Source organism: Phocoena phocoena, chromosome 6, assembly GCF_963924675.1.
Source record: "Phocoena phocoena chromosome 6, mPhoPho1.1, whole genome shotgun sequence".
NCBI lineage: Eukaryota > Metazoa > Chordata > Mammalia > Artiodactyla > Phocoenidae > Phocoena > Phocoena phocoena.
The window spans coordinates 109,542,737-109,568,315 of NC_089224.1; the positions used below are offsets into that span (position 1 = coordinate 109,542,737).

At 51.2% G+C, this 25,579-nt stretch overlaps 1 protein-coding gene and 1 pseudogene across 1 annotated transcript in view; one reads left to right on the top strand and one right to left on the bottom strand.

Moving 5' to 3' along the window:
- Positions 1-17,017, top strand: part of NCS1 (neuronal calcium sensor 1) — a 43,575-nt gene extending 26,558 nt beyond the window's left edge. Inside the window, exons 3-7 of the mRNA XM_065878976.1 lie at positions 9,986-10,124; positions 11,830-11,908; positions 13,395-13,483; positions 13,843-13,920; positions 16,919-17,017. Of these exons, the coding sequence (XP_065735048.1) occupies positions 9,986-10,124; positions 11,830-11,908; positions 13,395-13,483; positions 13,843-13,920; positions 16,919-17,017 (484 nt within the window). The remainder of the gene's footprint in view (positions 1-9,985; positions 10,125-11,829; positions 11,909-13,394; positions 13,484-13,842; positions 13,921-16,918) is intronic.
- Positions 5,695-6,404, bottom strand: LOC136124474 (acireductone dioxygenase pseudogene; annotated as a pseudogene).
- Positions 17,018-25,579: the final 8,562 nt, after the last annotated feature.

Here is a 25,579-nt window from a genome sequence, read left to right on the forward strand (position 1 = left end):
AGCTGAGCAACCTTGGACAAGTTACTGGACTGCTCGGTGCCTCAGTTTCCCCATCTGGAAAGTGAGGGTGGTAATCTTCAAGCTTTATAGGAATACTGTGAAGAATAAATGAGCTCATTCCTACACAGCGTCTGGAACAGAGCCTAGTAATAAGTTCTCTGTTTTGTTAATAATGCTAATTAATAACGCTGATCAGTGTAGCCATGGAGGGATCCTGAGATTGAGGGTCCTCTCCTCACTGTGTAGATGGGGAAACTGAGTCCCAAACAGGTGGAGGGATTTTTGTTCCTTCATCAAGCTGACATCTGAGCTATGACCTGGACAACAGGACTCAACCGCAGAACAGCGTTCCAGGTGCAGGGAACGGCAAGGACAGAGGCTCAGCAGTGGGAAGGGGCTTGGTGTGTTTGAAGAACAGCAGGGAGGCCAAGGAGGCCGGCCTGGAGGGGACAGTTGAAGCTTCTACAACACAACCAGGGCCCTTGTGATGCCCAGTCCTTGCTGTAGGGGAACTCTCTCTAAAGAGCTTATAAAGAAAAAAGTAGATCTTTTCTCTGCCACAAAGTTCCATGGACCTCAAGTAAATGCCCTTTGATTCATTTTGGTGGTGCCTTCCTCTAACCCTCCTGGGTCAGCCCACCACCCACCTCACTGTTGTATCCTAGAATGGTTATACCCCACAGGGTGAAGGCAGACTAGGGATGGCTAAACAGCGACACTCATACCACCACTCTCCCCACCTGTGTCCACAGCAGACATCAGTAATGGATCACAGATTATGGCACTCTGGATCAGTCTCCTCCAGTGCTGTGGGCAGACCGTGTAATTATTCTTAGCACACGAAATGAACCAATTTGTAATCCCATGATGGGCCTACACCTCCCTTGTTCACTGGGACCGTAACACAAGACTGCTGGATCAGAGGCCAGATCCATGCAGCCCGCTATCCCCTCTGTCCTTTGCACAGGAAACAAACGGGACAATCACCTGCATCCCAAGTGCCCGGGCCCATTTCAGAGGATCCTTTCTCACCACGGCCTCCAGCCATGCCCTTTCATGTCCTAAACCGCCCTCTGGCACCTGATAGCTGGGGAATGCCTGCCCTTCCTTGGGAAGACTGAGGTTCCTGAGCCCAGACTACCAGGGCAGCAAACAATTTAGCACCAAACCATCTGGGGTGGGATTGGGAAATGGGAGGGAGGGGCACGCGGAGAGCAGCGGGGTCGCAATGGACAGAGTTTTCCTATCCCACCTGTGACATGTGTGGGTGGATTCAGCCAGGGCGGCTTCAGTTTCCTCCTGTGTTTCTCTCTCTCTCTTGCTTAAAGCCCTTCGTGGCTTCTTACTGCACTTAGAATAAAGACCCAGCCCCTTTGCCTGGTCCTCGGGGCTCCCCAAGGTCTCTGGCCTCACCCTCTCCCCGGCTTACCAGGCACCAGCCACACTTACTGTCCCTCAGCCATGCCACGCTCCTTCCTACCTCAGGGCCTCCATCCTTGCTGTTCCCTCTGCTGTTCCCTCTGCCCCAGATCTTGGCATCTTCGCTGCAGTGTCACCTCCTGGGAGAGGTCTGCACTGACCACCCTGCCCCTGTTCCTCCAGCCTGGTACAGGATCATCTTGTTTGGTGCTGACTTTCAGTAGCTGCTCCCCAGAATAGGAACCAGACCCAGGGGTCTTCTGTGACTCTGTGACTTGTCCTGGGCCACCCAGTGAACAGAAGCAGAGCTGGGCACGTCCCAGGTCCTCCAGGAGAGCTGAGGCCCCGGGTGGTCAGGAGCGCAGACCAGGCAACAGGGATGCGATGCCTGAGCCGGGCCAGCTGGGCGCTCACCTCACACCCGGCTTCGTGCTGGACACCCATGGTGTCATCTCTGCTGCTCCTAGCTCTGTATTTGGCAGAGACGGGAGGAGGCTGGGGCGTCGGGAGGTGGGGCCAGTGTCAGGTCCACAGCCAGCCCGAGGCCCCTGCCCACCGGATCCCTTGTTCTTGACCAAGCTCCATTCACCACAATGGAAGATCGGGAACCTCGGTGGGGACTGACTAGGAAACTGTAGCAGGTCCCAGGCCCTTAAAGGCGACCGGGAAATTGTGATCACCTGGAGGGTGAAGGGAACGCCATCCCAAGGGGGAACAGCAGGGCACAAATAGTGTCCCAACACAGTTCCATGATGAAGAAAGTGGAGGGAAAAGAAGATGGAAAGGAGACTGGCCAGAGGCTAGAAGTGGGTGTGCTGGGGGGGGTGTGTGTGTGTGGCATCATGGGTATTCTTTTTTCTCTTATATTTTCTATTTTACAAGTTGTCTGTAATGCTTTTGTTACATTTATAATAACCAAATAACCCGATGGTATTGTAACAAAAATAGTGGGCGGAAGCAGGAGGAATTCTGCAGCCGCCTCCCACAGGGCCAGCTGTCAATCCTGGACCCTCCTCCGCAGTCACAGCTGTGGGTAAGGAGGCCGCCGCCAATGCCGTGGGGTCAGTCCAGGAACAGCCCGTTTTACAGATGAAGAAACTGAGGCTCCGAGGGGCAGAGACGCTTGCCTGGGTCTCACAGCTGTGTGTGTGTGTGTGGAGTCTGGGTCCAGCTTGCTGGCCTCCATGGCCTGGGCTACGGAGGCTCAGCTCTGCTGGCTCTGGCTTTGGGAAACCCCACAGAGCTGAAGGCAGTGGAGGATGGGGGAGGGGAGGGGAGCAGGGAAGAGGCCTCATCCTCATGGATGTGTTCGAGCCCCTCCTCCAGGATCGTCTGAAGGCAGGTCTCCAGGGAGCTGGGAGGGGAATGCCAGGGGAAGGGAGGTGTTTGAAAAGATAATGGGAGAACAGTTTCCCAGGGCCGCTGTGGCAGTCCCTGATTGCAGCTGGGGGTTATGCTTTATTATTTATCCATCTATTTACTTCCCACTTTCCACACTGCAGCGAGCAGCATCTGCCGTACTTAACCCTGGCGGGGAGGGAGGTGGGCATGGAGGGCTATGCGAGGCTTGCTTCAAGCTGGGTCCCAGAGGGAACTGCAAGCAGTGAATTCCAGAAAGTCCTAGCAGGCTGGTGCCTTTGGGGACCCAAGGCCCTGGCGGCGCTGGGGATGCTGGGGGCCACAGAGAACGGGATGCTGAGCTGGAGTTGGACCCGTGCCTCACGGCCAGCGTGCATTCATGCATTCACGCATTCATTCATTAATTCACTCCCTCATTCATTCAGTCACTCATCTGCTCCCCATTCATTCATTCAGTCACTCCCTCATTCATTCACTCCCTCATTCACTCCCTTACTCCCTCATTCATTCTCTCACTCTTTCACTAATTCATTCATCCGCTCACTCATTCCTTCATTCATTCGTTGGTTCATTCATTCCGTAAATCTTTACTGAGCACCTATTATGTGCCAGGCCCATGGCCAGCACTGGGGGCAGCAGGGACTGGGGGAGACGAGGTGCTGGAGTCCCCTGGGGGACACAGGCTGGCGCAGTGGCGGTTAGAGGCGGGGTGGGAAGCTTACAGGGAGGAAGCCCAGCGTTGAGTCGGGAGTGTTTTATAAGTGGCACTCAGCCTTCAGTGTTTTTATGAAGTGACAGATTTCTTTTTTTTTCCCCTTTCCCTTTTAAAGAGGCTTAAGAATGCAGTTGTCAAATCTGGGACTTTCTTCTCTCGTCTCCACCCCGTCGTGGAGAGCTGGTTCCCAAGCACAGTCAACCGTGCCGAAAACCTGTGCTCTGGTGGCTGGAAACTGGGTGTGTGGAGCTCGGGAGCCGTGCCACGTCCCAGGCTCGGTTCCACAGCTTCTCCTCCCATCCGCAAAGAGAGTTGAGACCCCTGCTCTTGAACACGGTTGTGGGAGGGGTGGTCTCCATATAAATTCCTCAGAACGCTGTTTGTGCCTCACTCCCCCTCCCCGGCCTAACCTACACCAGCGACAGTGCCGGGACTGCTGCTGCTTCCACCCTTGGTCTGGAGTCAGGCAGAAGGCACTGAGGAAAGCAGGCCACGGAGGCTTCGGGCCTCGCTGGTGACTGGCCGCACACAGAGGCGGTGGCAGGGGTCCAGTTGTGGCTCCCATTTGCTATATCTGTGCAGCTCCAGTAGGTATTCACTGAGCACCTGCGGTGGGCCCTGCAGCTTCGGGGTGAGCTAGAAGACGGGGTCCCTGCCCTGACGGACCCTGTGGTGCACTCACTGGCCCAGGCATCATACGGGCTACAGGCACAGCTGCGAGGCCCAGGCCAGGGACAGGGTGCTGTGAGTGTATCAACCGGTGTGTGGACTGGGGTCTTGGGTGGCCAGAGCGGGCTTCTCTAGGGGAGATGCACTGAAGCCAAGAAAAAAGGTGGGAAGGAGGAGGGGAAGGAGTGGGCCGGGCAAAAGAAATGCCGTGTGAAGGCCCTGAGCCAGGAGACTTAACAGCCCCCAGCCTCAGTTTCCCCATCTGTACAATGGGCATAATAATCCTCCCCTCCTGGGCCTGTTGGGACGATTTGGTGAAATGGTGCCTGGAAATCACATAGCTCCGTGCCCGGCTCTCAGTAGGTCCCTGTTATTCAGAATTGCAGATGAGTGGAAGGCAGACACTGGGGAAGACCCTTTCCCCCGCTTTGTGGGGGTCCCCAGAGACCATCTGGCCCCGTGGTTCTCCACTGGAGCGATTCTGCTCTGGGGGGATATTTGGCACTGTCTGGAGACACTTTGGGTTGTCATAACCTGGGGCGGGGGTGCTCCTGGCATCTAGCAGGTGGAGGCCAGGGATGCCGCTAAACCACCGGACAGACCCCCATGACCAAGAATCATCTGACCCCAAATGTCAGTGGCGTGGGTGGAAAAACCCTGATCGAGTCTAAGTCACTTATTTACCAGCAGGGAAACTGGGGGGCATTGCAGGGAAGGGGTTTTCTCGGGCCCCTCTCACAGTGAGACAGGATGGGCCAGGTCTGGAGCGCAGGGCAGGCCCCAGAGTAGGTTTCCAGGTAGCAGCGTGTCTGAAGGAGAGACGGGGTGAGGGCGGGGAGAGGGAGAGGCCCAGGCCTGTTGGAACCTGAGCCTGGGTCAGGGATGGGGCTGCAGTCACGTACCTCTCTCAGTCATCCTGGGATAGAATTCTTGGGCAGGAACTCGGTTATTTTTAAAATTTTCATTTATTTTCTTTTAACGTTGAGGCAGCTACTATATTTTGAGCAAGAAAGTGGCATAAGCAAGTGCGTGTCCCCCTAACGTGCCAGCTCGTCCCCCACGGCGCCCCACCGCCCCCCAGCTTCCCCCGTGTTTGGGAGAAAAGCATCTTTTCTCTGCCCAATCCTGTCATCCACTGTCACCCCTCTGCACAAGGCAGGCATGGCCTCGCCTGGTATCTGCTTAAAGTCCAAAACTTGTCCAGATGGCGTAGCTAAATGGCTGCATCTGGGGAGATGAAATTCGTTCGGTCAGAGCTGAAGGCACCAGCTGACACAGGGCCACTGACCACTGATCCTGAATCAGAGAAAATGAACGGATTTGCCCAGATTTCCACAGGTGCTTCCATGTACGAACAAGTTCTGTAGCCACTTCCATTAAAATGTATTCTGATCCAACAGTCTTGCAGACGAAAGCTCACCTAGCCTCAAGTCTACAACACAAAAGCAAGGAGAAACTGACAGATTTTCTGCTGCCATCACATCTGGAACCTTCACAAGGGGGGCCGGGGTGCACGAGGCCCCAGGGCACCGCTAGGCTGTCTGCTCCAGCAATTCCAGGTTCTGCCTCTGGGCCTCGAAGTTTGTCAGCCGGCCGGTTGTATGCCGTCCACACCGGGTCTCCCACAGACAGCCGCATGGCCTTCTCGTATTTCTTCCCGTCCGGTGTGAAACGGTGGTAAATCCCGGCAGGGAGAATGATCGTGTCTCTTTTCTCCATGATGGTCCGGATCCACCTGTCCTCTTTATCTCTCACGTCAAAGTACCCACTGCCATCCAAGATGACGCGAATCTTGTCATCCAGGTGTAAATGCTCCTTGTAAATCATCTTGATCTTTTCTTCGTAATTTTGTAGTCTGTCTCCACCTATGGTTATTATGTCCATCCAGGAGTAGATTCTCTCTTTTCGGATCTCTTCTAATTCTGGATCAGAATTGTAAAGGACCGCGAGCCTGCGCAGCTGCTCCAGGCCGACCGGGCGCACAGGCTCCGCGTGGTGGAGCCACGGCGAGTTGTCAGCCGAGTCGTCCATGTACCAGGCCTGCGCCGTGGCGGGGCCGGGGTCACCGCCGCCTGGCCCCAGACCTGCTCTGCGACCTGCTCAGGCTGGTCGCAAGAGCTCTGTTATTAAGCCGCAGCTCCCTTGGGTGCCTGCCGTGGGGTGTGGGTGGGGGTGTGTGCCTGGGTGAGTGTCCTGGCTCGGCCCACCACGGGGGCTGGGCTGTACCTCGGAATCGGACCATGGCAGGAAGTCCTGGCCTCAGAGCTGTGAGGACCTGAAGGGCAAATTTGGGGCCTGGGGCAAGTGGGGCATCTGGGACAGACCTCCTCCTCTCTGCTTCAGCGAGACAGGGTGCCCCCCATCTTCTGATGACGAACGATGGATGCGGTTATGCATTGTTTGGGGAGCAGGCTCTTGGCTTTCCATGGGGCTGGGGCCAGTGCAGCCTGGCGAAGAGGGAGCCTGGGAGGCAGGAGTCCCGGGTGTGAGTCCTGTTTCTGCTGCTAACTTGCTGTGTGACCTTGGGCCGGTCTCTCTCCCTCTCTGGGCCCCAGTTCCCCATCAGTCCCCAGAGGGGTGGGCATATATCTGTGGTGCTCTGACCATCTGCACGGAGTTCTCAGGTTCTGACCACGGTGCCTGGGGCTTAGGAAGAAGACGCCTGACACCTGGCCTCTCCCTCTCTCTGTGTGTTCATTAGTTCATTCATTCATTCGTTCATTCATTGAGTTCACTGGACGTTTACTGAGCCCCTGTTACGTGCCAGGTGTCAGGGCACCGGGGGGTGGAGGACACAGCCTGGTGGCAAACATGACACAGCGTGGTTCACGCTGCGCTGTGGTCGTTCAAGGGGTGGGGGAGCAGATGAACGGGCGCAGGGACCTGCAGGCCCAAAGGCCTGGCGGCTGGATGGCATGGCAAGCTCTAGAAAGTGCGGCAGGGTGTGGAATATGGGCGGCGGCGTGGGGCGGTGAGGGTGTGTGGCCAGAGGAGGCGGGGCCGTCAGGCTGGAGCAAACCCTCATCCATTGGGCCCCCGACGGGGTGGGCCTGCTGCTAATGGCACCAAGGGAGCTGGGGCCCCACAGTGACAGTGACAGTCTCTGCAGGGGAAACCAGATAGTCCCCCGGAGGCTCCCCACCGAGGCCAGCCTGCCTGTACCCACCTGCACTGTCTTCCCTCCTAGGAGCCGGGTGCCCGCGGGGGGCCGGGCCTCGAGACGCCCCTGGGCGCCTTTTGTTCTCCCTTTATTGTTTTAAATAATCTTTTCAAATTACTCAGGTGACACACAGCCATTGTGGGGAAATGGGAGGCTCTGGGGGACACGAGGGGAAGCGATGGCCCCCCCTCTGGCCTCCAGAGCCGGCTGTGCCCCCCTGTGGTCATCACGGTCTGGCGCCGGGCCTGTTCCCTCCTCCTGCCCAGGGACCCGTCCTGCCCAGGGGCCTGGGGACCAGATCTTGGCTCTGAAACGCTCCTCTCTGGCTCTGCGTCCTGGCCCAGATGTGAAGGTTTGAGTCTGGAACACCCAGCTGGGAAGGAGGCTTCAAGGGGAGGGACCCGGAGGGGCCGAGTCCCTTTCTGGTACCTGCTGTGGGAGGGGCCCTGACCTCTGTGCCTCAGTGCCTTCATCTGGGAAATGGGGATCACTGAACCCACTGAGCAGGGCTGAGTGGCGACTGCAGGAGGAACCGCCCACGAAGGCTTAGGCCAGTGCCCGGCACGGGGCTGTTGTCAGAGGTGCAGGTGGTGCAAGATGGGGCAGCGATCCTGGTTACTGGGCCGGGCCCGCCTCCCTGGGCCTCTGGCCCCTCGAGGTGCCCCAGGGGGTGGGTGGGGAGGCACGCACAGGCCCAGCCAGTTTTTACAGCCATGCTTGCTGGGGGCACTGCGGGAGGGTGGGTGCCTACGGCAGCGCAATGCCACGCCCCACTCCATCTCCCAGTCTCGCCCTCGCCCCCAAGGAACCGCTGACATGTTAGCAAGAGTCTCGTCTTGCTTTCTTTCTGACATCTGACCTTGATCACTTAGGCCTCAGAATTCCCAAGGCTCCCTACTTCCGGTGCCCTGCGTGTCCCTTCACCCAGCCTGGGCCCCTTAGCTTGTTCTCTGATGGGTGGAGGGACAGTGGCTTCTCCACCTGCTCTCTGTGTATACGGCCCTCAGTCACGGCGCCACCAGCAACTTTCCTGGGATGTGATGGGAGAATGGCCCTGGGTAGACCAGAGAACAGTGGGGCTGGTGGGGGAGGGGACGTCTTCAGTGAGCCCGTGTCTCTGAGCATCTGGCCCCATCAGTGGTTACTTTGAACCCCACCTCGGCTCCAGTCTGGGCTGCAAGGACTTGCAGATCTCCCCGTCTCAAAGCCTCAGCTTCCTCATCTTTAAAATGGGCTTGGGACTTCCCTGGTGGTCCAGTGGTTAGGACTCTGCACTTTCACTGCTGGGGCCCAGGTTCAATCCCTGGTCGGGGAGCTAAGATCCCACAAGCCACGTGGCCAAAAAGGGCTTCATCATAGTACATTGCTCATAGGGCTGTTATGGGCGTTCCAGGAGAATCAGGTTTGCAAAGTTCCCAGCAGACAGTGGTCCAGCAGAGGTAGCAGCTGGTACCTGATAATAGCTGACCCCTCTCTCTAGCCCCGCTTTGTGCTGGGAATCCTCAGGGGAATGTGTGTCCTGGTTGGAGTTGCCAAGCTACACGCGGGAGCCAACTTACGAATTGATTTAAAAGAACACATTGAGGCTTCCCTGGTGGCGCAGTGGTTGAGAGTCCGCCTGCTGATGCAGGGGACACGGGTTCGTGCCCCGGTCCGGGAAGATCCCACATGCCATGGAGCGGCTGGGCCCGTGAGCCATGGCCGCTGAGCCTGCGCGTCCGGAGCCTGTGCTCCGCAACGGGAGAGGCCACAACAGTGAGAAGCCCGTGTACAGAAAAGAAAATAAAAAATAAAAAAATAAAAGAACACATTGAGGTCATGATACTAAAGATCATGCCGTTGCTTATTTTTTACGTCCAGCCCTGTGCCAAGTATGCTACGTCATCACCTCACGCAGTCCCCACAAGATGGATGTGATAGCTGTCCCTGTTGACAGATGAGGAGAGTCAGGCTCAGAGAGGTGAAGGCACCTGCCTGAGGATGCAGCTAGCAAATGGCAGGACTGGGATTTGGGCTGCAAAGCCATGTTGCCATCAGCTGGCCGGGTATCTGGAGGGTCCCTGGGCACTGGGAATGCAGGGTGGACAGGTCCAGTTGGAAACCACCACGATGCCCTCCGAGCTTGCTGGGCGGCTCCTGTGTCGTTTACACAGTTCTCTGGGAACAGAGGCAGGGGAGCGGGTGTGTGCACACTGTGGGGTGCAGGCATGTGGGAGGAGCCAGCTGCCGGCCCCATATGGTGGCTCTGCCCACCAGCGCCACCAGCACCACCAGCCTGCCTGGCTCCGGGAGGGGCTCAGTGGAGAGGGTCGGGGAGCGGGGAGTACTTTGTGCGAGAGCGGGACTTCCGGGAGGTCGTTCATGCAAGTTTTGTTTTAATCACCTGTGTGGAGCAGGGGGCCGAGTGGCCAAGTGACTCTTATCCCTTTGGGACAGATGAGGCTAAGAGAGGTGTGGCCACCTGTCCCAGGTCACACAGCTAGCGAGAGGCAGAGGTGGGATGAGCCCATGCCTGTGGCGTCCAGGTCTGTGCTCACAACCCCGTGTGGCACTGTCTCCCTGGACAGGGACTCACAGGCTTCCAGGGCGCTGGGCAGGAGCTCCCAGCAGGTGGGTGATGCTGGAGTCTCCTTTACCCTCTCTCACCTGGCCTCTACCTCCAGGTACAAAGGCTTCATCAAGGACTGCCCCAGCGGGCAGCTGGACGCAGCGGGCTTCCAGAAGATCTACAAGCAGTTCTTCCCGTTTGGAGACCCCACCAAGTTCGCCACATTTGTTTTCAACGTCTTTGATGAAAACAAGGTGAGCTGGGAATTGACAGGGCCTGTGCCAGCCTGGAGTCCCCTCCCTCCTGCGGCAGCCTGCGCAGCTCCACACCCACGCTGTCCTGCTGATGTTGCATTCCAGAGAAGGAACACAGACGTGTGCGCTCACACACACACACACATATATACACACGAACGCACGCACATGCGTGCACACCCACACGTGTTTACACACAGATGCACACACAAACATACATGCACTCCTTGTACACAAATGCATGCACGTATATACATTGCAGGAGCTCACCCACGCACAAGGAACCCACAGAGATCCGTGTATGCACACACATACCATGCACACAGACATACACGTATACACACGTGCACACGTATGTATACCGTGACCCTTTTCTTACAAGCACAAAATGTAGATGCCGCCAGGGATAATAACAGGATTTATAATCACAACTGACATTTACTGAACGTTTACTACGTTCTTTATGTGGATTTTATTTTTTAAATAGGTTTATTTATTTATTTATTTTATTCTTGGCTGCGTCGGGTCTTCGTTGCTGCAAGCGGGCTTTGTCTAGTTGCGGCGAGTGGGGGCTACTCTTCGTTGCTGTGCACGGGCTTCTCATTGCGGTGGCTTCTCTTGTTGCGCAGCACGGGCTCTAGGCGTGTGGGCTTCAGTAGTTGTGTCACACTGGCTCGGTAGTTGTGGCTCCCGGGCTCTGGGGAGCAGACTCAGTCGTTGTGGTACACGGGCTTAGTTGCTATGTGGATTATTTTTAGTGAGACCTTACAACCAACTACCTGTAGGGATGCCTTTTAATTGCCCCCATTTTGCAGATGAGGAAACTGAGAATCATATAATATGGGATCTTTTGTGCCTGGCTTCTTTCACTGAGCATCGTGTTTTCAAGGCTTATCCGTGTTGCAGCGTGTCCCTTCCTGGTGACGGCCACCCTGACAGTTGGCATATCCACCACTGGGGCATCTGCAGTCCTCCAGACTCTGTGCCATGCTGGCATATTTCCTGGCTCACTTGTATTCAAGGTGGACGTACTGTAACTTGTTTCCACGCTCCATGCTGTAGGGCACTCGGATTTTTTCTGCTCTGTCACGCCCTGGCTTTCTCCGCAGGTGGCCTCAGCTGACGATCACACTGCCTGGCCCTGGGAAGAGCTCTGGCCTCTCCGGACCTCAGTTTCCTTATTTGCAAAATAAATAGGATTGAACAGTCCAGAGCCCCACCTTTTTCTAAAGCCCCTGAGCCTGTGGTTCAAGGCCGAGGAGAAAGGGGTTTCGGGGTGACTCCTGCCCAGAGGGTCTTGTGTGCTGGTGGGCCCTCTTCCTCCCGCCAGATGTGGAGTGTCAGGCTCCCCCTTTGGCCTCACCCTTTTCCCTGTCCCTCCTGCCTGGATTTTCCCTCTTTTTTTTTTGGCCACACCATGCAGCACGTGAGATCGTTGTTCCCCAACCGGGGATCAAACCCGTGCCCCCTGCATTGGGAGCGCAGAGTCTTAACCACTGGACTGCCAGGGAAGTCCTCTTTTCCCATTTCTAATCCTCCCCTCTCCCCATCCCCTTCCTTCTCGTCACCCTCATTCCTTCACTCCCGCACTCTCCATTTGGGTGTCTGGTACCTGCTGCCGCCCATCACCACCTGCCCAAGGTGCAGCCTGACCAGGTGACTCAGCGCTAACTGAGGCCCACCCCCACTCCCCTCTCTCCTGCAGGATGGGCGGATTGAGTTCTCTGAGTTCATCCAGGCGCTGTCGGTGACCTCGAGGGGAACCCTGGATGAGAAGCTGCGGTGTAAGTCCTGCCCCCTGGGCTCTATGGGGCGGCCACTGGGCGGTCCCAGGCGGGAGGGAGGCCAACTACCTGGGCGAGGTCATCTGTCTGGGGCTGAGAGTGGCACAGATGTCCTGCCCTTCCAGGTCAGAGGCAGTTTCTTGGAGGAGGCCAGGCAGGAGGAACGTGTCTTCTTTAGACGTGTGGACAGATGGGGCGGGAGCAAAGGGGCATCTGAGCAGGTGCAGACATGGGACCTCGGACAGGACAGCGTGGAGTTAAAAGACCTGGTTCCAGGGCTGGATCCACTACTTAGGAGGCTGTTTTGATGACTGATTTCATTCATTCACTTATTTACTGATTCACCCAACAGATGTTGACCAAACATGGCCACGTGTCAGTGCTGAGCAGAGGCCAGGACCCACGGGTGCATCAGATAGACGGGCACCTGCCCTCGCGGCTGTCAGTCTAGCTCAGGGACCTTATCCAAAAGATCCCAGAAAGCTGCAGGCGAGGCAGGAAGAGGGAAGAGAGGAACTGACCCTGTTCTGAGACGGGAGCTGAGCTGGGAAGGGTGAAGGTGCCAGGGAGGGAGGAGGGAAGAGGGTTCCAGGCAAGGGAAACAGCATGTGCGAGGCCCTGAGGAGGGATGAGAGAAGGATTCAGAGGGGAGAGTGCACAGGCTCCTGCTGCTGCAAGAGGGGATCTGGAGAGAAGATGAAAACAGCTGGGCCAGAGCTCACTTCCCACTGAGACACTTTCACTGCTTTGCATCAGCACCGAGAAAGCGCGGCAGTTTCTTTTTCTTTCTCTTTTTAGGAATAAAAGAGGATTTTATTTATGCAGAAGCTCCTGCCCTCCCCCCAAGGGCATATTATTTTATTTTCTAAGTTGATCCCAGCAGGATACAGTGTAATTGTGGAAAGGAAGTGGGCCGAAAGGAGGCAGAGGTGGGGGCATGGGGAAGGACAGGGGGGCCTTTAGGGCTCCTCCTGGGGTCCCCTCCCTCCCACAGCTCCAGCTCCAGCCTCAGCTTTTGCAGATTCAGTGCCCCCTCCATTTTTTTTTTTTTTTTTTTTTTTTTTTTTTTTTACGGTACGCGGGCCCCTCACCGCCGTGGCCTCTCCCGTTACGGAGCACAGGCTCCGGACGCGCAGGCTCAGCGGCCATGGCTCACGGGCCCAGCCGCTCCATGGCATGTGGGATCCACCCGGACGGGGGCACGAACCCGCATCCCTTGCATTGGCAGGAGGACTCTCAACCACTGCGCCACCGGGGAAGCCCCCCCACCCCGCTCCTTTTTATATTTAGTTTTTTTTTTAATAACCCTAGTTGAAACGGCGCATGTGTTTCTGTCGTGCGTGCGCGTGCGCGTGTCCCGTCTGTTTTGATGTAAATATTCATTGATTGGATGAGTAATGGGGCTGTGGTGCAGTGCGGGGGGGGCGGGGAGCTGCACCCCCTTCCCCGGGCCGGGGGTCACTCTGCCCTGGCTGGTTGACCGCAGGGGCCTTCAAGCTCTACGACTTGGATAACGATGGCTACATCACCAGGAACGAGATGCTGGATATAGTGGATGCCATTTACCAGATGGTGGTGAGAGGCCCGGGTCCTATGGGGTAGGGGGAGGCAGTAGGGGCATCAAATTTAGTGACTGGGACTGTCCCAGAGGAGGCACCCCCGTGGGACTGCTCTCCTGACCGGGGCAAGCGTTGGTCAGGTAAGGGTCACTGCCTGGGGCCGCTTAGCACATCTCCAGCTGGGCTGGCAGATGGGGGCTCGGGTGGGTGCGAGGTTCTGGAGCAGAATTACAGATGGCGGGGGACATTGCAGGGAGTGGGAGGCAGAGGGGGTCCTCATCTGGAACCTGCCCAGGTCTGGGGGCATATTTTTGGGAAAAGGGCCCAAAGCCCAGAGTGCCAGGAGCCAGCCCCCACCTTGTCTGTCCCTGGCAGGGGAACACCGTGGAACTCCCCGAGGAGGAGAACACCCCCGAGAAGCGGGTGGACCGAATCTTCGCCATGATGGACAAGGTGAGACCCCTCCCGTAGGTGCCACTGACCACCTACGGGCCTGGCTCGAGGCAGGCAGCACACCTGGTGTGACGTCCACTGGTCCGGTTGGCAGCCGTCCCCTTCAGACATCCAGGGTTTTAAGTAAATTTGTCCAACACTTTCTCTTTGATCAACTAAGATTCTTTATTTATTTTTAAAAATTAATTAATTAATCTATTTTTGGCTGCGTTGGGTCTTTGTTGCTGTGCGCGGGCTTTTCTCTAGTTGTGGCGAGAGCGGAGGCTGCTCTTCGTTGTGGTGTGTGGGCTTCTCATTGCAGTGGCTTCTCTTGTTGCGGAGCATGGGCTCTAGGCGCGCAGGCTTCAGTAGTTGTGGCACGCGGGCTCAGTAGTTGTGGCTCGCGGGCTCTAGAGCGCAGGCTCAGTCGTTGTGGCGCACGGGCTTAGTTGCTCCGCGGCATGTGGGATCTTCCCAGACCAGGGATCGAACCCATGTCCCCAGCATTGGCAGGCGGATTCTTTTTTTTGCGGTACGTGGGCCTCTCACTGTTGCGGCCTCTCCCGTTGCGGGGCACAGGCTCCGGACGCGCAGGCTCAGCGGCCATGGCTCACGGGCCCAGCCGCTCCGCGGCATGTGGGATCTTCCCAGACTGGGGCACGAACCCGTGTCCCCTGCATCGGCAGGCGGACTCTCAACCACTGCGCCACCAGGGAAGCCCTGGCAGGCGGATTCTTAACCACTGCGCCACCAGGGAAGTCCCAAGATTCTTAACCTTTTAAATTTTTTGCCATGGACAAGAAATGTGGGCATTCTGGAGAAGTTGTCTGTGGACTTCTCAGAGTAATGGTTTTAAGTGCATCAGATAAAATCCACAGGATTAAGAAGGAAGCTATTTTGGAATGCAGCTATCAAAAATTTTTTTAAAAGAATATGTGATGTGGTATATGAGCTTCTTTATGAACACATCGGATGATGAGTTACAGTGGTTTAACCACCCCACAATTTCAAACCGATGATATGTACAGGTGATGCCTACAGCAACCGTGGAGTGTTATAAAAATGCCTCGATCCCCACAGTTGACAAAGCCACAGGTACTGCTGGTTCTGTGGGAGATCGTTACCTAGATTCATTATGGAAGGAAGAGCTAAATTTCAGTTATAAGTTAGTGAAAAGAAAGACCTCATTTTTTCCCATTTTAGTTCACAGGCCTGCTGAATTCTGTTCTCAGACCCCAGGTTAAGAAACCCTTCTTTAGGGCTTCCCTGGTGGCACAGTGGTTGAGAGTCCGCCTGCCGCTCAGGGGACATGGGTTCGTGCCCCGGTCCGGGAAGATCCCACATGCCGCGGAGCAGCTGGGCCCGTGAGCCATGGCTGCTGGGCCTGCGCGTCCGGAGCCTGTGCTCCGCAACGGGAGAGGCCACAACAGTGAGAGGCCTGCGTACTGAAAAAAAAAAAAAAAGAAACCCTTCTTTATACCAAACTTTTTTTTAAACTGGAAATAACTTTGTTTTAAACTGGAATTTGATATCAGGGTGGTAAGGAAACCCACTATTGCTTGCCTTCAATAAAAGAATTCAAATGAACAGTGACCTTGGGCTTATTATTACATTCTGGCTAGGTACAGGTGCCTGCCCTGAAAGCTTTGAGCCTGAGGCCTTACTGCCTTAATTTAAAAAAGTGAGATCGTATGTCAGAGAGGCAGTAAAGACAGAGGCTCAGACCACGCTGGGCAGACCACGCTGGGCTGCTGATAATAATCTGATGTGTCCATAGAGTAAGGCAGAGAATACTAACTTCTCGCAGGGTGGTTCAGTGTTATTTAACACCAAGGTGTTAAATCCCCCCCACCCCCAATTCAGACATCCCTTATTTTGGGAAGCGAAGTCCACGCTGTAGTCAGACTGGGTGTAAATCTGGCTTCCCCAGTTAGCAGCCAGGGGGCCCTGGATAGCTGACTGAGCCTCGGCATCCTCACCGGTGAAATGGTGATAAGAGCAGCCCCTCTTTGGCTAAACAATACGCTGCTAAATAACCAAGAGATCCCTGAAGAAATCAACGAGGGAATAAAAAAATACCTAGAGACAAATGGCAATGAAAACACGACGACCCAAAACCTATGGGATGCAGCAAAAGCACTTCTAAGAGGGAAGTTTATAGCAATATAATCCTACCTCAAGAAACAAGAAAAATCTCAGATAAACAATCTAACCTTACACCTAAAGGAGCCAGAGAAAGCAGAGCAGCCCCTCTTCTTAGAGCGGCTGTGAGGACCCCATGAGACCAAGCGCACGCGTAACATGAACGGGGCCCACAGTAGACGACCCTCAAGGTCTGCCTGCGGAGCTTGTGGAAACCTCGTCACCATCTCTATCTCTGGGTGCAGGCTGTGGGTGGCTTCCAAGGCCTTTTTCTTTTGCTCTCACGGGTTTCCTTGCAAGATGCTCCAGGGGAAGGGATTCTGGCCCAAACCATTTGCTTCTGCAGGAGACCCACTAAAGCCCCTTTACGTGGGCTCCGTCCAGCCTCCTTGTAGGTCTCCCGGGGGATGGCTTAAATGCCCTCCCAAGAGCGACCCCAGAGAAATGCATCAGGCTCTCAGCCCTGTGGGATTAACACCCTCTGTGGGGATGAACAGCAGTGAGGATGATAACTGTGGAGTTATCGGGTGCTTCCGGTCTGCCGAACACTTTACACAGCTTGAGCTCAAGGAGTGCTCACCTCAGTGCCCTGAAGAAGCCGTTCAATTCTTTCCAGTATCCAGATGAGGAAACAAGGGCCCAGAGAGGTGGGTCGTGTGCCCAAGGTCACCCAGCCAGGAAGTGCCTGCGTCTGTCTATGCCTGACCCCTCCCACCTAATGAGCTGCCTTGCCTCCCTCCTGACTTAACTGTGGAAGCTCTTTTGGAAGCAGCCCTGGGCTGGGCTTGGGGAGGGAGTGTCCAGGGCCCAGGGCAGAGGCCCCTGTCCTGGGAGGTTGGTTGTCCCCTCACCTTCACCCTCCTCTCTCTGCTTGCAGAATGCCGACGGGAAGCTGACGCTGCAGGAGTTCCAGGAAGGATCCAAGGCTGACCCATCCATCGTGCAGGCGCTGTCCCTCTACGACGGGCTGGTATAGTCCAAGGCCCAGAGCTGAGGTTAGTGGAGGGGGACTTGGGGCCTGGGGTGGGGGAAAGGGGGCAAACCCAGCCTCAGGACACTTGGGGTTGGCAGATAAGTACCTGAGTTTCCCGGGGGGGAATCAGGGTCTGCCCAGTTGGAGCATAGCTAGTAAGGGAGGCCTGGGAGGCAGGGCCTCCACGTCAGCCAGGGCTCCTCTATTTTTGTCATTTGTATATACCCACATTCAGCCTGAGAGTTGACTTGAATAGAAGTTTCCCTGGGTTGAAAACACTTTGAAAATACCAGTTCTCAGCCAGGGCCAGGGGCCTGGGAGAACAGGAGTCTCTCATCTTTTCTCCGTTGGGGTGGCTGAAGACCTCAGCTTCTGCTCTCTTGATCAATAGCTCCAACGTGGTTTCTTTTTTTGCCCAGATTTCCGTTAAGTGCAGGATGATGGCCCACAGAGGCCTCTGTTGCTGGCAGAGAACTGATTCCCATGGTCCTGTCCAGCTACGAACACTCTTTTTTTTTTTTTTAACATCTTTATTAGAGTACAATTGCTTTACAATGGTGTGTTAGTTTCTGCTGTATAACAAAGTGAATCAGCTATACATATACATATGTCCCCATATCTCCTCCCTCTTGCGTCTCCCTCCCTCCCACCCTCCCTATCCCATCCCTCTAGGTGGTCACAAAGCACCGAGCTGATCTCCCTGTGCTATGCGGCTGCTTCCCACTAGCTATCTGTTTTACGTTTGGTAGCGTATATATGTCCATGCCGCTCTCTCACTCTGTCACAGCTTACCCTTCCCCCTCCCCATATCCTCAAGTCCATTCTCTAGTAGGTCTGCATCTTTATTCCTGTCTTGCCCCTAGGTTCTTCTGACCATTGTTTTACAAACACTCTTGTATGTGTCTCCTGGTGGACGGATGATGCATCCTCTTGATACAGATCTAAGAGAATTGCTGGGACATAGAATGTGTGTATATTTAGCTTTAGTAGATACTTCCAGAAGTTTTCCAACACGGCTGTACCATCCCCGACTCCCACATCCTTGCCAGCACTGGGTGTTCTCTGTCTTTTAAAATTTCAGCCGTTTTGGTGGGCGTGTCGTGATAGCTTGCTGTAATCTGAATTTGCCTCTCACTGATGAGCCCTGAAGTAGGGCACCTTGTCGTATGTGCATCCTCCATTTTACCATCACATTTTGTGCTGTGCTGTCTTAGTTATCTTGCTGCATACTGCAGTCCCGCAAAACAGCTGAAAAGAACAAACATCAGGAATTTGGGGACAGCTTTGTTGGGTGCCTTCGGCCCAAGGTCTCTCACGAGGATGCAGCCAAGCTGTCAGGAGGGTGGCCAACCATCCCAGTTTGCCCGGGACTGTCCCGGATTTAGTGCCAAAAGTCCCATGTCCTGGGAAACCCCTCTGTAGCAGGTAAACTGGAATGATCATCAGCTGTTGGCCAGGACTGCGATCTCATCTGAAGGCTTGGCCAGGGGTGACCCATTTCTAAGCTCACTCATTTGGTTTGGCGGTCTCAACATGGGGCCCTCTGCACAGGGCTGCCTAAAAACATGGTGGCTGGCTTCCCCCAGGGTAAGCTTTCTGGGAGGGAGGGAGAGGGAGAACCCAAGGTGAAAGCACACACGCTGGGATTTTGAATGGGATTGAGTTGAGTCTACTGTTCAGTTTGGGGGAGAATTGGCATCTTTATAATGTTGTCTTCCAGTCCATGAAGATGGTATATCTCTCTCTGTGTTTAGGTCTTTAATTTTTTTTCTCTATAACATTTTGCTGTTTTTAGCTAAAAGGTCTTTCACATCTTTTAGTAGATTTATTCCTAAGTTTTTGATGGTGTTTCAAACAGTAATTTTAAAATTGTATTTTCTGTTTGTTTCTGATTTATAGAAATTCAGTTGATTTTTGTTCATTGATCATATATCCATGGTCCTGCTAACTTAATTTATTAAATCTAGGAGTCTGCCTTAGATTCTTTTGGATTGCCTACATTCTATTTCTTCCTTTCCTATCCCTCTGCCTTTTGTTCCTTTTTCCTGCTTCCTTGCACTGGTTGGGCCCTCCAGTCACATAGGAGTAGTGATGGTGAACATTCTTGTCTCATTCTCAGTCTTGGGAGAAAGCTTTCAATAATTCACCATTAGTTACGATGCTTGTTACAGGTCCTTTGTAGATAGATTTTAGCAGATTTAGAAAGTTTCCCTCTTTTCTAGTTTGGTAGGAGTTATTTGTTTTTTTTAAAAATCATGAGTGATATTGAACTTTATCAAAATTTTCTGTGTTTATCAAGATGCTCATATGACTTTTCTCTCTTTTTTGTTGTCAATATGATGAATTACACTGATTGATTGTGTGTGTGTGTATGTGTGTGTGTGTGTGTGTGAATACATTTTATGGATCATCAGTGGATTCCTGTCCACTTAAATACACTACCTTTTTCAAATTAGTTTTCCCATTTAGGTTGTTACATAATATTGAGCAGAGTTCCCTGTGCTATACAGTAGGTCCTTGTTGCTTATTCATTTTTTAAAAAACATTTTAATAGATCCTTATTGGAGTATAATTGCTTCACAATACTGTGTTAGTTTCTATTGTACAACAAAGCGAATCAGCCATATGAATACACATGTCCCCATATCCCCTCCCTCTTGAGCCTCCCTCTCATCCTCCCTATCCCACCCCTCTAGGTCATCGCAAAGCACCCAGCCGATCTCCCTGTGCTATGCTGCTGCTTCCCACCAGCCAGCGGTTTTACATTGTGTAGTATATATATGTTGATGGTACCCTCACTTCACCCCAGCTTCGCCCTCCAATCCCATGTCCTCACGTCCATTTTCTATGTCTACCTCTTTATTCCTGCCCTGCAACTAGGTTCATCAGTACCATTTTTTTTTTTTTTAGATTTCATATATATATGTTAGCATACGGTATTTGTTTTTCTCCTTCTCACTTACTTCACTCTGTATGACAGACTCTAGATCCATCCACCTCACTATAACTCAATTTCGTTTCTTTTTATGGCTGAGTAATAGTCCATTGTATATATGTGCCACGTCTTCTTATCCATTCATCTGTCAGTGGACATTTAGGTTGGTTCCATGTCCTGGCTATTGTAAATAGTGCTGCAATGAACATTGTGGTACATGTCTCTTTTTGAATTATGGTTTTCTCAGGGTATATGCCCAGTAGTGGGATTGCTGGGTCGTATGGTAGTTCTATTTTAGTTTTTTAAGGAACCTCCATACTGTTTTCCATAGTGGTTGTATCAGTTTGCATTCCCACCAACAGTGCAGGAGGGTTCCCTTTCACCACACCCTTTCCAGCATTTATTTGTTTCTAGATTTTTTGAAAATGGCCATTCTGACCAGTGTGAGGTGATACCTCATTGTAGTTTTGATTTTCATTTCTCTAATAATAAGTGATGTTGAGCATCTTTTCATGTGCCTCTTGGCCATCTGTATGTCTTCCTTGGTGAAATGTCTATTTAGGTCTTCTGCCCATTTTTTAACTGGATTGTTTGTTTTTTGATATTGAGCTCCATGAGCTGTTTGTATATTTTGTCTGTTCTTTCATTTGCAAATATTTTCTCCCATTCTCAGGGTTATATTTTTGTCTTACTTATGGTTTCCTTTGCTGTGCAAAAGCTTTTAAGTTTAATTAAGTCCCATTTGTTTATTTTTGTTTTTATTTCCGCTACTCTAGGAGGTGGGTCATAAAAAGATCTTGTTGTGGTTTATGTCAGAGTGTTTTTTCCTATGTTTTCCTCTAAGAGTTTTATAGTGTCTCGTCTTACATTTAAGTCTTTAATACATTTGGAGTTTATTTTTGTGTATGGTGTTAGGTAGTGTTCTAATTTCATTCTTTTACATGTAACTGTCCAGTTTTCCCAGCACCACTTATTGAAGAGGCTGTCTTTTTCCCACTGAATGTTCTTGCCTCCTTTGTCATAAATTAGGTGCCCATATGTGCAGGGCATATCTCTGGGCATTCTATCCTCTACCATTGATCTATATTTCTGTTTTTGTGCCAGTACCATACTATCTTGATTACTGTAGCTTTGTGGTATAGTTTGAAGTCAGGGAGCTTGATTCCTCCAACTCCATTTTTCTTTCTCAAGATTGCTTTGGCTATTTGGGATCTTTTGTGTTTCCATACGAATTGTAAAATTTTTTGTTCTAATTCTGTGAAGAATGCCATTGGTAGTTTGATAGGGATTTCATTGAATCTGTAGATTGCTTTGGGTAGTAAAGTCGTTTTCACAATATTGATTCTTCCAATCCAAGAACATGGTGTATTTCTCCATCTGTTTATGTCACCTTTGATTTCTTTCATCAGTGTTTTATAGTTTTCTGAGTACAAGTCTTTCGCCTCCTTAGGCAGGTTTATTCCTAGGTATTTTATTGTTTTTGTTGCAATGGTAAATGGGAGTGTTTCCTTAATTTCTCTTTCTGATTTTTCGTTGTTGGTGTATACGAATGCCAGAGATTTCTGCACATTAATTTTGTATCCTGCAGCCTTACCAAATTCATTGATTAGCTCTAGTAGTTTTCTGGTGGCATCTTTAGGATTTTCTATGTATAGTATCATGTCATTGGCAAACAGTGACAGTTTTACTTCTTCTTTTCCAACTTGTATTCCTTTTATTTCTTTTTCTTCTCTGATTGCTGTGGCTAGGACTTCCAAAACTACGTTGAATAAGAGTGGTGAGAGTGGACATCCTTGTCTTGTTCCTGATCTTAGAGGAAATGCTTTCAGTTTTTCACCATTGAGTATGATGCTTGCTGTGGGTTTGTCATATATGGCCTTTGTTGTGTTGAGGTAGGTTCCCTCTATTCCCATTTTCTGGAGAGTTTTTATCATAAATGGGTGTTGAATTTTGATAAAAACTTTTTCTGCATCTATTGAGATGATCACATGGTTTTTATTCCTTAATTTGTTAATGTGGTGTATCACATTGATTGATTCGCATATATTGAAGAATCCTTGCATCCTGGGATAAATCCCACTTGATCATGGTGTATGATCCTTTTAATTTGCTATTGGATTCTGTTTGCTAGTATTTTGTTCAGGAATTTTGCATCTAGGTTCATCAGTGATCTTGGTCTATAATTTTCTTTTTTTATGATATCTTTTTCTGGTTTTGGTATCAGGGTGATGGTGGCTTCATAGAATGAATTTGGGAGTGTTTCTCCCTCTGCCATTTTTTGGAAGAGTTTGAGAAGGATGGGTGTTAGCTCTTCTCTAAATGTTTGATAGAATTCACCTGTGAAGCCATCTGGTCTTGGACTTTTGTTTGTTGGAAGATTTTTAATTATGGTTTCAGTTTCATTACTTGTGATAGGTCTGTTTATATTTTCTAATTCTTCCTGGTTCAGTGTTGGAAAGTTGTACCTTCCCAAGAATTTGTCCATTTCTTCGTGGTTGTCCATTTTATTGGCATATAGTTGTTTGTAGTAGTCTCTTATAATCCTTTGTATTTCTGCGGTGTCAGTTGTGATTTCTCCCTTTTCATTTCTAATTTTATTGATTTGCATCTTCTCTCTTTTTTTCTTGATGAGGCTGGCTAAGGGTTTATCAATTTTTTTTTTTTTTTGGCTGCATTGAGTCTTCATAGCTGTGTGTGGGCTTTCTCTAGTTGCGGCGAGCGGGGGCTACTCTTTGTTGTGGTGTGCGGGCTTCTCATTGCAGTGGCTTCTCTTGTTGTGGAGCACAGGCTCTAGGCACATGGGCTAGAGTAGTTATGGCTCACTGGCTTCCATAGTTGTGGCTCGTGGGCTCTAAAGTGCAGGCTCAGTAGTTGTGGTGCACGGGCTTAGTTGTTCCGTGGCATGTGGGATTTTCCCGGACCAGGGCTTGAACCCGTGTCCCCTGCATTGGCAGGCGGATTCTTAACCAGTGCGCCACCAGGGAAGCCCCTCTAGCTTTCGTTTGATTTCCATTTGCATGGAATATCTTTTTCCATCCCCTCACTTTCAGTCTGTATGTGTTCCTAGGTCTGAAGTGGGTCTCTTGTAGACAGCATATATACGGGTCTTGTTTTTGTATCCATTCAGCGAGCCTGTGTCTTTTGGTTATGGCATTTAATCCATTTACATTCAAGGTTATTATCGATATGTATGTTCCTATTACCATTTTCTTAATTGTTTTGGGTCTGTTTTTGTGGGTCTTTTTCTTCTCTTGTGTTTCCCGCTTAGAGAAGTTTCTTCAGCATTTGTTGTAAAGCTGGTTTGGTGGTGCTGAATTCTCTTAGCTTTTGCTTGTCTGAAAAGCTTTTGACTTCTCCATCGAATCTGAATTAGATCCTTGCTGGGTAGAGTAATCTTGGTTGTATTGTAGGTTTTTATCTTTCATCACTTTAAGTATAACCTGCCACTCCTTTCTGGCCTGCAGAGTTTCTCCTGAAAAATCAGCTGATAACCTTATGGGGATTCCTTTGTATGTTATTGTTTTGTTTTTCCCTTGCTGCTTTTAATAATTTTTCTTTGAATTTAATTTTTGTTAGTTTGATTAATATGTGTCTTGATGTGTTTTTCCTAGGTTTTATCCTGTATGGGACTCTCTGTGTTTCCTGGACTTGGGTGACTGTTTCCTTTCCCATCTTAGGGAATTTTTCAACTATAATCTCTTCAAATATTTTCTCAGACCCTTTCTTTTTCTCTTCTTCTTCTGGGACCCCTGTAATTCGAATGTTGGTGTGTTTAATGTTGTCCCAGAGGTCTCTGAGATTGTCTTCCATTCTTTTCATTCTTTTTTCTGTATTCTGCTCCTCAGCAGTTATTTCCACCATTTTGTCTTCCAACTCACTTATTCGTTCTTCTGCCTCCATTATTCTGTAATTGATTCCTTCTAGTGTATTTTTCATTTCAGTTATTGTGTTGTTCATCTCTGTTTGTTTGTTCTTTAGTTCTTCTAGATGCTGTTAAACATTTCTTGTATTTTCTCAATCTGTGCCTCCATTCTATTTCTGAGATTCTGGATCATCTTTACTATCATTACTCTAATTCTTTTTCAGGTAGATTGCCTATTTCCTCTTCATTTATTTGGTCTTGTAGGTTTTTACCTTGCTCCTTCATCTGTGACATATTTTTTTGCCATCTTTTTTTTTTAATGAGTGGGATTGTGTTCCTGTCTTACTGATTGTTTGGCCTGAGGCTTTAACACTGGGGTTTGTGGCTGTTGGGTAGAGCTGGGTCTTGGTGCTGAGATGAGGTACTCCGTGAGATCTCACTCCGATGAATAGTCCCTGGGGTCTGAGGTTCTCTGTTAGTCTAGTGGTTTGGACTTGGAGCTCCTACCGCAGGAGCTTCAGCTGACCTGGGCTTGTGAACCAAGGTTCTGCAAGCTGCCTGGGGCGGCAAAAAACCCCCACAACAATAACAAAGTAAAAAATAAAATTAGACTAGGAAACTAACAGATATGTTAGGAAGAATATGAAAATAAAAATATAGATGAATCAACAACTGGAAGGTACATCAGTACCACAATAGTAAAAAAGAGGAGGAGGGAAAAGAAAAAAGAAAAAGAAAAAAGGGGGGGGAAGGCCTTAGCTGTGGAGGGCGGGGCCTAAGCAAGGGTGAGGTTTGGGTGGTGGGCGGGGCCAATGCTCAGGATCTGGAAAAGGCCCTGGGGGCTGTAGGGGGGTGGAACTTAGGCTCAAGGAACAGAAGGGGCCCAGGCGTTCCCCCCACCCCTGGTCTCAGAGGGCAGGGGACCTCACCTGGGAGCCCAGCAGGCTTCCTGGGCTTGAGTGGGTGGGGCAATCACCATCTGCTCCTCTCCCTCTCCTCCTGGAAGGCCCCTCCAACGTGCCTCTCCTATTCTCCCCCCGGCCTCCTTCCTATGCCCCCAAGGACCCACGTGGCCTGGAGGGGGCCTTGGAGGGCAGGGGACGGGCCTGGGAGCTCAGCAACCTCCTCGGCCTGAGTGGGCAGGGCAGTCACCCTCTGCTCCTCTCCCACTCCTCCTGGATGGCCCTTCCCACCTGCCTCTCCTGATCTCCCCAGCCTCCCTCCTATGGCTATTTCATTCTTGTTAAAGGCTGAGTAATATTCCATTTATATATGTACCACATCCTCTTTACCCATTCTCTGTCGATGGACATTTAGGTTGTTTCCATGTCTTGGCTATCGTAAGCAAAGCTGCAATGAACACTGGGGTGCGTGATCTTTTCGAACCATGTTTTTCTCTGGATATATGCCCAGGAATGGGATTGCAGCATCAGATGGTAGCTCTATTTTTAGTTTTTTAAAGGAACCTTCATACTGTTCTCCATAGTGGCTGCACCCATTTACATTCCCACCAACAGTGTAGGAGGGTTCTCATCTCTTCACACCCTCTCCAGCGTTCACTGTTTGTGGAGTTTTTGATGATGGCCACTCTGACTTACACCGAGTGATTTTTGAACGCTAACCACCCATTATGTGCTTTGATGTATCATCAGATTTGAGTTGCTGACATTTTGTTTAGGAAGCCTGTTTTGAAGCTTCTCATATTCTTACGTTTTTGCACAAGAAATCCTTTTTCATTGAAGAGACATTAGAAAATACGTTTAAAAAG